This window comes from Morone saxatilis, unplaced genomic scaffold (genome assembly GCF_004916995.1).
Source record: "Morone saxatilis isolate NCDOM2014 unplaced genomic scaffold, NCSU_SB_2.0 Contig2, whole genome shotgun sequence".
Lineage (NCBI taxonomy): Eukaryota > Metazoa > Chordata > Actinopteri > Moronidae > Morone > Morone saxatilis.
The window spans coordinates 6,302,641-6,316,419 of record NW_023339762.1 but is presented as its reverse complement, the minus strand read 5'-3'; the positions used below and the strand labels follow the sequence as shown (position 1 = coordinate 6,316,419).

Below are 13,779 nucleotides of genomic sequence, written 5' to 3'. Positions count from 1 at the left end.
TGAACACTGTGTGTGTTTGTGTGTGTTACCTCACCCTGCTTACATGTACACAGCACATAAAGCCTTCAGGTCTGCTGTGAAGCCTCTACTTGTTCCCCGAAGGAGGCCCTAAGACCTCCAGAGATCCATCGGGAGGTTAGAGGGAAAATGATTTTAGTAGGATTTAAGGAACCCAGTGAGGCCATTTTCAGATTGTCTAAAGTAGGTATGCAGCTAATGATTATTTTTTCAATAAATTGATTAATAGTTTAGTCTAGAAAATGTCTGAAAATCAAGACAAATGCTCATCACAGTTTCTTAAAGCCAAGGTGCCGTCTTGGTTTCTCCAACAGTCCAAAAAAACCCAACCCAAATATCTGAATAGTTTATCACATAAAAAAGCAGCAAATCATCACAGTTACAAAGCTGGAACTAGGGATTGTTGGTCATTTTTGCCTGAAAAAAACCAACAACAACCAAAAACAGTCAACTGGGGTGCCCTTGTAGCTCAGCTGATAGAAGGTGTGTCCCATGAGACCTCAATCTGATTCCAACCTGCTGCCATTTTCTACATCTCTCTCTCTCTCTCTCTCTCTCTCTCCATTACTGTCACTCTTCAGCAGCTACTATTTAATAGAGTCAATGAAAAGCCCAAATAATAATAATAATGAAATAATAAAAATTGAATTCCAGCTTGTTGTTGCATGTTGTTACCCTCTCCCTCCCTCCATGTTTCTTGTCTGAATAAATAAATCAGGTGATAACACCTGAGCTCCAGAGGACTTTGATCCTGTATACACCTCTTATTCAGATGTGATCTGTATGTTATCCAGATAGGGAAAAACACATGTTAATGCAAAGTGTAAATGTGACATGATCCGAATGTGATCTGACCACATCTGGAGGTAGTCTGACTCGCATTGTGATTGGATCTTAGGTATAGTGTAAATGCAGAGATTTGCTTTTAGCTAACATAGAATATAGGTTGTTGACATTTTCAAGAGCAATCAAACTATTAGGGATATGTTGTAGACAGGGTTTCATGAAGGTTATAAAGTTTCCCCTAAAAAAATCACAGTTTTTTTTTTTTTTAAGTGAGTCTGGTGCTGATTTGCGGCCACCTCAAATTACTCACACGCAACTTTTGCTCTGGAGGAGAGCGATCTGACCTCAACGAGGATAATGACAATGCATTAAAAATACCAGGTGTAAATACAAAGGCAAGATCGGATCGTTGGTTATTATCTGGATTATCTGGATAACATATTCGGGTTCAGGTCCCATTTTAATACCAGGTGTAAATGGGGTTTGTGATGCAGATGCAGTTGAAAACTCCCAAAACTCAAGAACTGTCTCCCATGCTCCAAGACTAGAATACATTCTCGTAGCTTTTATCTCCAAACATCAAACAGTCTTACCCTCTAAATTAAAACCATGCTTCTGAAAATTCTTCATGCTTCTTTAAGGTCATAAAACTCTCTTAGCACCTAAAAGACCATGACGGTGCCTGATAACTTCTACTACTGCACACATAATACATGAGACTCCCGTGACAGACAATTCCCAGGTTTGATTCTTACAACATCCAACGTTTCCTCTGGCTTCTAAGTGTAGAAAGAAATATGTCTCATGTGCAGAGATCTGCGGCAGCTAAGTGCAAATCAAAGCGTTCAACTGTCACTAAATTTCACTTAAATATAAGTTTTGTTTCAGGGGGAGCCATGACAATGCAACACAGAAAGGGGGAGGGGGGTTCCCATCAACCTGCACTCTCAACTGCAAGCAGACTTGAACAGGAAGAAACAACAACAAAATAGTGTTTTTGGATGAATGTGTTTTTCATTTTAAGTGAGGTGACAAGAAGGAAGGAGAAGACTTCGGAAAAGCACAAAACACTGTAAACCCCACCACTGTGTGTGTGTCTGTGTATGTTGTGTTGATTTTCAACCCTGGCCCCGAAAAAAAATATGCCTCTTTTTTTGCAGGCCAATTTGTGCCCTCAGTTTTGTGGTGGTGGTTGTTTTGTGTTGTGTGTGTGGTGGTTTTTTTTCCAGTGGTGGTGATTTATAGTGATCTGTGGTGTTCTAAGGTTTCAGCCTACAGAAGTGTGTAATGGGTCTTAAACTGGCCGACACCCGATCGCCACGGATCATCTGCTGCCTGACAGGCATCCACCTCCACTATGAACACACACACACACTTCTTTCTCTCCTACAGTTTTCATACACATTTTGCTTCTCACACTCACTGTCTTGTTCCAAGCCTCACATACATAAACACAGATTTCACTCACTTAGATACACATTTCTTTAACGGCTTATCTTGACACCCGTGTCTGGGCACCAACATCGGAGGTAAAGTAACACTGTGGTCTCGTTGCCTCCTCAGTAATGCAGTTTTGACATTCTACTGTTTCACAAATGAAACCTCAGGTTGATTTCTGTATGCATTTTCACTCCTGAGATACTGTAACAAAGTGTGACGGGCAGGGACAAACTCAGTTAAACTACGTGTCAGCAAAAAAACAAGGATTCCGACCTCAACTCTGCAAGAGACAGAAAGCTGCCTCCATCATGACATTGTAAAAAATATTTGTCACTTGAAATGGTTAACAGAAATATGCTGAGACAACACACTGGAGACATTACAGGATGCCATTGGCTGTGAAGTGAACCTAAAAAAACATGCTGGCACCAACAAGGGCTGATCAAAGACTCAAAAGTCACCTTGGCGTGATATCCTCTGATCTCTACAGGAACGACTACCACATGCTCATTGTGATTCCCTCATCAAACAGAAGCACGTAGTTTTCAAGTCCCCACAAATAATCAAGGGCTTACATAATGAACCAACTCAACACTGAACTGTAAACTTTAGGTTTCTGTGGGCCTCCCTGTTGGTTAGCAGCTAAACACTGGTGATAGATGCTGTAACATACTGGAACCAGTTCTGTCACGTTACAGAAAGCAATAGTGGACGTTGGGCAGGTCTGAGATGCCAAGAACGTTTAAACTGCTGGAGGTTTTGTTTGTGTAATTCAACCACAACATTTGTTCTCAAGCATTTAAAAACCCCTATGACAAATCTGTTCACACCTCTCCTTTGCTTTAAGAGCGTGTTCACACCAACCAGCCATGTTGAAGTGATTCTTTTGAACTCTTCTTTGGTTTGGTTCATTTGGGAAGGTGAGAATAATGCCATCTCAACTCAGGTGGAACGTTTAAGAGTACAAAATGCCAGTTTAGTTAAAACTTAACCTTTCACACAAATGTCACCTGATTGTAATCTGGATGTCTATACATCATTTGACCTACAAATCACCAAATCTACGCTTCCTGGAAAGCTGAGTGTATCTCAAGTTACAAGCGCAGTCTGATTCATTTAGTGAAGCGATAAAGGTTGGAAGGTGTATACCTGACTCGTGGTCCCGTATGCAGTAGTCGGGTGAGTCCTCGAAGTACACCAGGTCATTCTTGCTGGGTCGTTTGAAGTGTGCTTGTGCGGCAGTGAACCCAGTGCCGTACTGGTTAACGGCCACCTGCACGGCGCCGTTATACCTCTTGCGAAGGTGGTCGCCAGTGCGCCTGAAGTCGGCCATGGCCAGCCAGCAGGTCCGAACGCTGCACGACCCGCTGACGCCGTGACATTTACACTCCAGATTCATGAAGCGCTTCACCGCCTGGCGAGGAGAGAGGGAGAGAGCAGGAAGTAAGTCAAAGTTCGATCTTCACAGTCTCAATATCACAGCAGGTATTAAAATCTAGTGATAGCGAAGACAAAACACTGAATCCTTTAAGTAGGTGTTTCCTCACCTTCCTGCCAGCTCGGTTGTTGTGCAAGTTCATGAGCGCTCGGGCGTCCCTCTCCTTCCTCTCCTTGGCGTCCACGAAGGCCTGGCTGAAGCGAATGGCGTGCTCCACGTGGTCACTGCAGCCGCCCCAGTCAAAAGAGCCCTTGGCATCCCGCGATGAGCCCTTCTTAGTGGGATCACAGGAGCAGGAGTCCAGCTCGCCCTGGCTGCAGGCTCGCGCCAAAGTGTAGACCACACCGGCCGAGGAGATGGCGTACATGAAGGCCACCTCGCGGCTGCCTGAGGGGAAAGGAGGTAATGTTCATCTGTAACATCTGTAACAAGGCAGGCCAACAAATTCAGTCAACAATACAAGTCTTAAGGTCTTTAAGGTTAGTTGTTTACCAAAGCCTTAAGACCTTGATGATGCTGTATTATGAAGCTTGTAGGTTTTGGTGCTACACCATCGACATGGTGAATTTCAATATTAATTTTTTTATTTTTTGAGGGGCCAGAGATACTCAAAAACGTATGAAACGCGGCACACATGTCTGAAGTGTCAAAAACGTACATCTGATAAGATTCTTGTACATGGGTCGACAACGGCTCTACAAAATTTCAATGAAGCAGACCCGATGGCACGGCACAGAGATAAACAAAAATTGGCACATGTATAATTTCTAAACAAAGCCTCTTAGAGACATACCCAAACAGGAAGTCCGCCATTTTGACTTTAAGGTGCAACAAATGCACAATTCTTGCAATTTCCATGCAATGTACTTCAACAAACTTCTCCTACAGGATTATCCGGATCTACTTGAAATTGTATCGGAGCAATCTAAAGACCTTGACGATGAAAGGTTATCATTGCTCAGTGTTTGATACATTGTTGAACTTGAATTTGGCTTTTCCCAAGCCATGACAAACAGAGAGATCCTTCAAATGTTTGGCCAGCTCTGCTACCTGTATGAACCGTGTTTGTTGTTGTCTGCTAAAAGCTTTCATTTCATGCAAGAAAAAAACCCCTTCATCTACCTCCAAGATGGATAAACAGCCAACGTTTACCAGAAATGCCCTGATAGAGAACCCTTATCTCCTTCTACATGTAACTGATGAGAGATCTGAGAGAAATCAAAGGCTGGGGCAAAGGGTGTGTGTGTGTGTGTGTGTGTGTGTCTATAACCTCTGCTACAAAGTTATGACACAGGTGAAGACACACAAAGTGATAGCGATGAAAGAAGTGTATTTTTGACATGTTAAAAGTAATAATGGATATTTTTTTAAATCATAAATCATCTAGAAAATAATGCAAAAGGCGTCATTGAAATAAATAACTGAATGTCTAAGATGTCCTCTTACTGTCCAGTCATCATAATCTAGATGAGAGAAGGCTCATATGCTCTCAGTTATTACTATGTACTCAGAGCAACATTAAGTGTCTTTTGAACCACTTTTGCAGGGGTTTCATCTGTCGGATTACAAACAGGCTGCCCTCAACATGAAATTGGTGGAGCCTGATGTGGACACATGGCGACCTAAGAGCACCTGCAGACAAAATTCAGGACCAGAACAACTAGTGCAAACACGTTAACAGGGGAAAACAAAATCATTTATGTTCATATATATTTAATTTACAGTTGACTACTTTAGAACTGGAGTTGAACCCAAAACAGGGCAAAGAACAGTACTGATATTTGTAAAACTAAATCTTCTTTCATTAAGTATCAGGTCTCTATTAATTACAATAAATGTGGTTTTAAGAAAGGTTACTTATACCCTATTTCTGATTTGACTCTCTCTTTTTTAGACTATTGTTATAGAAAGCACAATAATTGTACAATTTCAAATTTTCTAGATTGATATAAATGTCAATAAATTCAAAAAACAGTATTCATAGGCAGAACTCAAGACCTTTGACTTCACTGTGTCCCCCTAAATCTAAAACCAAACCTGCATCCTTTTGGAAAAACAGCTAAAATACTCAAATATATGCGGTTTATAATAATAAAACAAGAGAAAAGCTACAAATCCTTACTTTACTTTACTTGAACCTACAACAATTAGACATTTTATTTGTTATACTATTTTTACTAAAACTCATCAGAACTTTTGCAAATTGTTATTACTATTTTATTATTAAGCAAAGTTCCTGTCAGCTGCTTGTGTTAAGATTAAATGTATTTAATGTATGTCAAATTGTTAAAAAAGGGTTTTGCAGATGTCTCTCAAAGCAGTGTATAAAAAAAAGATTGGTATGCGTAATTGTATTAGCACTAATACTGAAAAACTACAAATAACACCTAGCCTGCATATAGTGATATCAGTGTGTGTGTGTGTGTGTGTTTCTGTGCGCGCCCCAGTCCAGCAGCTAAGTTGAGTGTGCCTAACGAGGTTAATGAGGAGAACGCTGAGAGAACACGACACCAGAGAGAAAACTCCTGTGTAATTGTTTGAAATTAGCCCGCTGACATTGACAATAAGGAGCTTCTGACGGGGGCTTCGATGTGCCGTGATAATGCTGTGTGACACGGCCGGGGCCCGGCTGGGAGGTCCGAATACCACACGGCTGATTAGAGGCCCCGACATGAAACAGACTAAGTCGAAGGATCCGCCTCGCAGGTTAAATCTCGGGGCATGGGAGAGGAACATCAGGCCGCCGGGTCCTGATGATCCTTCAGTGGCAATAAAATAAGATTATGACTTGTAGTAACACGTCCTCACAGGAGATACTGACTGATTTTAGCTGCTGAGACGCACAGTGACGTGTCTAATTTGACAGGACGTCCAGAACCCACGTCTATCGCAGGCAGCGGCAGTTACTCATTTCAGTCCCTGATTAAACCGATTACTGCATAACATTTATTTTATACTACAGTCTCCCAAAAAGTGACTTCTCTTGACTTTGAAATGCTGAATAAATCAAGTCTCTTCTTCTGCAAATGATGAAGAGAATGAATGAAGATAAACAGCGGCAATGACCTGACGTGGATGTTGAAAGTGAGGAGATTATATTTGTTCGGAAAAAGTCAAAATTTCTACCATTTCTCATTTGAACGAGTTGAGTGGAGAGTAATTCGCTAGCTGAGACAGTAGCTGGAGTGTATCCAACACACCAATGATAAAAATGTAAACTTTTTTTATTATTTAATTGTAATAATATGTATGTATGTAATAAACCTGCAATTAATTATTTGCATTATTGATTAGTCTGTAGAGGATGTTTTCAGTTTCCCAAGGTGATGTCTTCAGTTTATTTGTTTTGTCCGACCAACAGTTCAAAACTCAAAGATATTCTATAAAAATTATATGAGACAGAGAAAAGCGGAAAATTCTTACACCTGGGAAGCTGGAACTGGCAAAGGCTATTGTGGGATTTATACAGTAATTTTGCTTGATAAATGTCTTACATAATTTATTAATGATCAGACTGTCACCAATTATTTTTCTTCCGTTAACCAATCTTTTCAGCACTAAATCTGCATACCAGAACTGATAATATCGTTATAATAAAGTACTGAGTGTGTTAAAACCCAACACAAGAACGGACTGATGGAGAAACCAGTCGGCTGCACCGACGTGATAAATGTACAATTGTAAAGTGAGACGAGGCATGGAATGTGATCCAACCTCTGTGAAAAAGAGAACATATCTGCGAGGGAACTATCCGTTTCCCAGAAAGCCTCAGTGTCGCAGTAAATCTACCCGACACTTTAAAAACCAACCGATTGTTTAGATTTGTCAGCGTTAAGTTAAGGCATACGGTCGAACATGTTTGTCGCTGCAAACAGATCGGTGGGCTGTAACACACGAGATGATGCAGGGATTCAATTCCAAAAGGTGCCAGCAGCACACAATGACCTGGAAACACGACCCAGCGCACTGTATATTGTTGCAGGCAATCTAGTCAATAACTTTCTATTCTTAGCCGTGCAGAGTTTAAGGCACCTGACAGCCCCTGGAGTCATATCATAAATAAGCGCTTTACACACACTTTCTGCACCTCATCCCCGCTCCTTATATAATTTACTGCAAGGTTAAGCAATAAGGACAAATGTAATATATCTGTAATTATCACAGCATTACCTCAGTACTGATGTTCTCAAAACCACGTTCTAAAGTTACGCTCATGACACTGAGTTAAATGTTTTTTAGTGTTTTCCTACAACAACATATTTTTAAAATTTTCAAATATAAGTTCAGATTTAAAAAAAAAAATACTTACAACTGTAAACCACAATATCTCAACATGAGAATTTTCCAACAATACAACTACAGAGAGACAATAAGTGAATAGCTTAATGCAACTTTCATCTGATGTCTACAGACATAATTCACTGAGACAAAGTGAGGCAGGTATTACCAATGGACACGGTTTCATTTGGTCTAGTAACAGACTAAACTATAAAATCTAAACCTGGTAAACATTCATTTGTCTCTTGCCTGTCCTACTGAGGGGTCAGAGGTCAACTACAGAACAGCAGCCATGGAGCTGATAGAGGCTCAGTGACTTGCTCAAGAACACTTCAGCAGGCAGGATGCTTGCTGGACAAGGTTTGATTTCAGATCCTCTAGATAAAGGACAGTCCCTCCCTGATGTCCCACATTTTCCAGGATAAAGCTTTTTAAAACTTTAAAGTAGTTGACTAGTTTGACTTTTTTTTTTTGCTGAAGTAATCAAAGTGTCCCCTCCTGGTTCTAACATTCCCTCCACTCACTGCGTAGAAGCAGGCGTCCAAACAGGTTGTGGTCCCTGGCCGTGGTGTTGCAGTTCCAGCGGTGGTTGCGGAACTGGTGCTGGCACTCTGAGATCCAGTCCTTCATCCCGGCCCCGATGGCTTGCATCACTTTCGGGTGCTGCCGGCACAGCTGGCGCTGCCTATTCACCAGACCTGGGATGTTGTCGCACATCACCTGGGAGCCCAGGGTGCCCATGTACCTGCAGAGAGGAGAGGCAGACAGAGAGAAAGCTGAACTAGTGAACATCTGGGGAAACTTTTGAATCATTAATCGAGGAAGGGAAAAGTGCAACGTGGAAAAATACATGTTCAAAAATATCTGGACAGGCGGACGGATGAAAGACACACACAATTTGGTCACCACTTTCTCTCAGTGATCTCAAAGACAGAAATTTAAGGAAAATGTTGGACTAATTCTATCAACAAAAGTGCAAACTAACTCAATATATGGCTGCACTTCCACGTAGCTGCAGTATAGAGCTCTGCAGGGTTGTTGCACACTTAACTTAAGCAGACACAGATAACTAGGGGAAAAGACAAAGAAATAACAAGGCAAAAAGGTGTCTTCATGAGAAATGTGTTGAAATCACTCCTAACAAGTCCACACTCCCATGTACCTGCAGAACAAGGTGATGAAAGACTGTCAGGGAATTTGAACACTTGCAAGGCTGCCGGGATTTTCTTCAGCAATTAAAGGAAGACCAGAGCAGCAAGAAAAAACGAACTGAGGGAAATTATCCGTCCAAACAGCATCTCAGTATCACAGGCAGTATGAAGCATGGAATTTGGAAACATAAACTTTGCAAATATTCATTAGAAAAATCAAGAGAAAGACAGCAAATAAAGAGAAATTAAATGATATCATGTGACTTTATCTTGGAAACCTATCTGCCCAAAACATTCAGTCCTCAACTTCAGTATTTTATAAAATACAGTTATGAAAACCAAAGAGGGAATTTAGTCACTGTGAAACTTGTGATTAACAAAAGGAAAAATATATGAAACAGTTTTAAAGGCAATTTAGAGACCTTTCTTAAATAATCAAACAGAGGAAGGAAACAATACCCGAGATAATAAAGTCAGACAGTCTGATGCGCAGATCAATTAAACAACGTTTAACAGCATTGGAGCGCATTTTCCGCCATTTTAATAAGAAAGCCATGCATTCAGCGCATGGCTTTCAGCTATTTCATATTAAATAAAGATGTAAAAACACTACACAGTACTTACCACCAGGACGCATCGACCTCGGCCGTCAGCCAGCAGATTGCTACCGATAAATAAAAACATATTCCACTTGGCAATAAGTTCATATTAAGCAAACGTTGGTCCTTTATGGTTCTGGACGGAGCATTTCCACGGATGAAAGAGAAATATTAAAATATTAGAGAAGTCAGAATTTGCTGAAACTCCAAAATCAAGCTTGGAATAAAAAATATACCATCACAGGACAGTCGGAGGACGGAGGTTTGCGCGTAAAAGCCATGACCGGGCTCGGGTTGTGCACGGTGGCAAAGTGCTTGTGAGGAAGAAGTAAAGAGCGACTGTCTAATACTCCAGCAAATATTTTCAGTGGAGATGATGAGCTATCAGGTTTAAATTGCTTTACACAAGGGGTGGGCAGAGTCCCGTCTCAGGAATGAGGTGAAGAAATGAGATGTCTGAGAGTATCTGTTCAGGCTGGTTTGACACCAGACAGGCTTGGCCCGCGTCCAGACCGGAGCTCCGCTGCTCTGAGATGTGGTCCAAGCTGATGGGCTCTTCACTCAGACTGCACCGACGCGTCGGCCAAGGAGGGAGCCGGCACACTCAGCCATTGTCAGTCACCAGAAAAACGCAAAAAAACGCTTAAGATTCAATTTCAGGGGACAGCGTGGAGCAGATGGACCGGTTTGTGTGGCGCACGGAGCCCAGGAACTTATAGAAGATTACTTTTGCGCACAAATTAAAGATAGTAACTTCTGGGGCACAGGGTCCGTGTCTTTTACGCACAAGACTTTTTAAAGTTTCTAAGGATCATTTTCAGAACTTAAAGGGGGGCTGCATAGTGGTCATTGTATTTAGTGCTAAACAATAAGACATCAAACTATCCAGTCACATCCCAGAATTCCCTTTCTGCTTCCTCTTGGCTCCCACATACAGTGTGTGGGCATTCATTCTCATTAAGGCCTAAAACGTAGAATGAAATTTGGATTAATGTGAAGGTGACAGCACACTGCCATACCCACTGACACACAGGTACCAAATAGTTCTGATGCCCAGGCATGACGCATTATTTTACAGCCTTATACAAGCCGTCACTCAGTCCTACTAATAACTCAGGAATGATGGTTTAAAAAAAAAAAACGCAGGGAAAGAAAAACTACGCACAGATTCCACCAAACCAGCATCTGAAGGTGATGTGTCAATTTCAATTGGATTATCTATCACGGTCCGTTTGAAGTCTCTTGGGGAAATCTGTGCCGCTGTCACACGGTATTTCCTCCATCTTTGATCTGGCCCGGGTCTATCTGGAGGTCCGGAGACCCTGACCAGATGAGATTAATGGGCAAATTGGATTTTTCCCATGATCCCCGTGGAAGAAAACCATAAAACAACAAGGAGATTTAAAGCGCTCTCTCTGCTCTTCTCAGCCCATTGAACACCACTTTGTTGTCGCAGCAGCAGTAGCTGTGATAAGTCTGTAATATGAATCCAGTGTAATTGGAGTAATTGTTCACTGCCATACTGCTTTTAAGAAGAAAAAGACCGGTAATTGTAGACAATTTAACAATGTAAAGTCAGGTGATGGCCTGAAGAGACTGACTCTAATTGACCTGGTCATCTGAGCTCCACTCACTTAAAGCTGATAACTCACAATCAATCAATACTCTCTAAGAATTTATCTTTCTGAGGTTCTATTTCTGGATTTTAAAAAAAGTTTCCTGAATTTGAACATCATAGGTGGTGGCTACAATGGTTAGAGATTGGGAAACAGGATTCTTCAGATCCACAGCACTATGGATTTAAAGAAACAAATAAATAAACACTGGAAATACACTTATTGCATTTCTTTTAGTTAGATAAGATTGATATCATTCTCATGTCTGTGGGTTAAGAATGTAGCTGGAGTAAGGAGACAACTAGCTTAGCATAAAGACTGAAAGCTGCCTCAAAAGTCAAAAAATGTACAGAACATCTCTAACGCTCAAGAATCAAGGCGTTGTCTATCTAATACATACCTCAATTGAAATGTAATGGTTCAAGTCACTGCCTCTAAAGATGTTGTTCGCCAAGCAATAGTTCCAACATGCCCAAAATCACAAATGGTTGTTTTTACATTTCTGTTCAAGTACGGATGTCTAAAAAGTGAGATTCAGAGGTGCTGGTGGGCAGATTTGTTTCTCTTTTCAACTTTGTACAGAGCCAGGCTAGCTGTTTCCCCCCTGCATCCAATCTTTACCTCAAGCTCCACCTCCATATTCAACACCCAGACATGAGGTTGATATTAACCTCAGAATTTACATTTTAAAATCAAGTTACTTTTTTTCCAGGCACTGAAAACAGAAACCATTCTCAATTTGACTATGCAATAAATTGTTCCTCATAAGGAACTTTAATTTTCACTTAAATCCTTAAACATAAAAGAATTCAGAACCAAACTTAAAGACAAGTCACAGCAAAGTGGAAAACCAAAGAGCAGCAAAAATAAAAATGCTGTCTTGTCAAACATTAACATTCCTAAAATAAATCAGTCCTTCAATAATCCAACTTATTACCTACAGTCATCAAAAACTAATATCATGATGAGCTCATTAACTAACTGATTGACACTACTGTCATTCCACTACATCTGCAGGGACACCTTGCCGCTGGCAGCTTTGTAGAGGAACAAGAGAAAAGTGGCTCCGAGCGCGCTCAGTGCCACTCTGGTCACGGACCGCATCCTCCGGTTGCTGCGGGAACCAGGTTCAGGAAGCCGACAGCAATCTACAGCCTCGTCCATCTGAGGGAAGGGAGAGAGATTCACATGAGAAACACACACCAAATCCTGTGGTTAGAGCAGGAAGTAGAAGGGTTGCAGGTCATTTAACTTAATCCAGTCTGGATTACGGAAGTTTACTGGTTGGACAGTTTTAGGCCAGTTAAACCTTGACTGGCTGGGAAATATCAACTCAGTTACTACTGGGAGGGAATCAAACAGAGACCAGCTCATTTAGGGGATGAGGGCATGTCTGGTCCCATCGCACCACCACAGCATGACTCGCCAACCTGAGTCACTAAAACTTCCTGTGCCAAATCCTCAAGGATTCTACGGCCAAGTGGAGAGTCGAGTCTTGGTCATGGTCAACTCATGTTGGAATAAGGCTTTTCATAAACCCTCAAGTAAGAGGGTAACACAGTGTCACACTGACTCCCTGTCATGTGAGAAAGTTTGAAGACACAAGTTCAAGTTCAGCTTTCTTCTGGTAAATGTGACTTGGGAACTTGCGGTTTGGCAAAGAACCCAGATTTCTACAACTTCCCGTCATTCCCACAGGACACAAATGCAGCCTGAATGCCAAAGCAAAAAATATTGAGAATGGTGAGATTTAAGTGTCTCCTAACCCACCAAATGACCATAATATCTGATAATATGCAGATCAATACCTTTGACTTGGATTACTTCTCCAAATTTCCAGAATGCAAAACTCATTTTCCAGCTCGGGTTTGGATGAATAACCCAATGGAATATACTAGTCATAGCTTCTCACCCATAGAAGACGGTGTTATGATTCAGGCACCAGCATTGCAAGTCACATTTTAAAGCCAATGATGTGAAAGAAAGACCAGCATTATCAGGTGTTTGGAGGTAACCGGGCTCTGTGGTTCAGAAGTTTGTGTTCGGGGCTTTTTGCAGAGAAATGTTTTGGGGAATTACAGTGTGCACGGTTGCATTAACTGCCTCATGAGTGCTGCATGAGGGGAACCAGCGTGTGTTCACACTTGACAGGATGGTCACAGTCAAACTACCCACAACCAACTGGAGGCTGGTGCTCCGTACGTTAAGATTCCAGGAGGGGCTTTCAAACTATATCAGCCAAATCATCACTCATTATTTGGTTCAAGGAGTCTTACCTGTACACTGACACAGAACTTAATGTGACTGAACAGGGTTTTGAAGGCTTCATAAAAATCTGAAACACATATACTTTGGACACAATATCAGCTTATTGAAGCTAGAGTTGCTCCGATTCCGATACCAGTATCGGAAATTGCTCTGATACAGCCGAAAATGCTGGCATCGGTATCGGC

The 13,779-nt window shown here is 41.5% G+C and overlaps 2 protein-coding genes across 2 annotated transcripts in view; both read right to left on the bottom strand.

Annotated features, from left to right (window-relative positions):
- The window catches only part of wnt2 (wingless-type MMTV integration site family member 2), a 15,987-nt gene extending 5,789 nt beyond the window's left edge, over positions 1 to 10,198 (bottom strand). The window contains exons 1-4 of the mRNA XM_035665063.1: positions 9,736 to 10,198; positions 8,485 to 8,705; positions 3,792 to 4,069; positions 3,394 to 3,658 (exon numbers count right to left, since the gene is read on the bottom strand). Coding sequence (XP_035520956.1) covers positions 3,394 to 3,658; positions 3,792 to 4,069; positions 8,485 to 8,705; positions 9,736 to 9,818 — 847 coding nt within the window. The 5' untranslated portion in view covers positions 9,819 to 10,198. The remainder of the gene's footprint in view (positions 1 to 3,393; positions 3,659 to 3,791; positions 4,070 to 8,484; positions 8,706 to 9,735) is intronic.
- Positions 10,199 to 12,064: 1,866 nt separating this feature from the next.
- Positions 12,065 to 13,779, bottom strand: part of asz1 (ankyrin repeat, SAM and basic leucine zipper domain containing 1) — a 27,983-nt gene continuing 26,268 nt past the window's right edge. Inside the window, exon 13 of the mRNA XM_035665062.1 lies at positions 12,065 to 12,490. Coding sequence (XP_035520955.1) covers positions 12,332 to 12,490 — 159 coding nt within the window. The 3' untranslated portion in view covers positions 12,065 to 12,331. The remainder of the gene's footprint in view (positions 12,491 to 13,779) is intronic.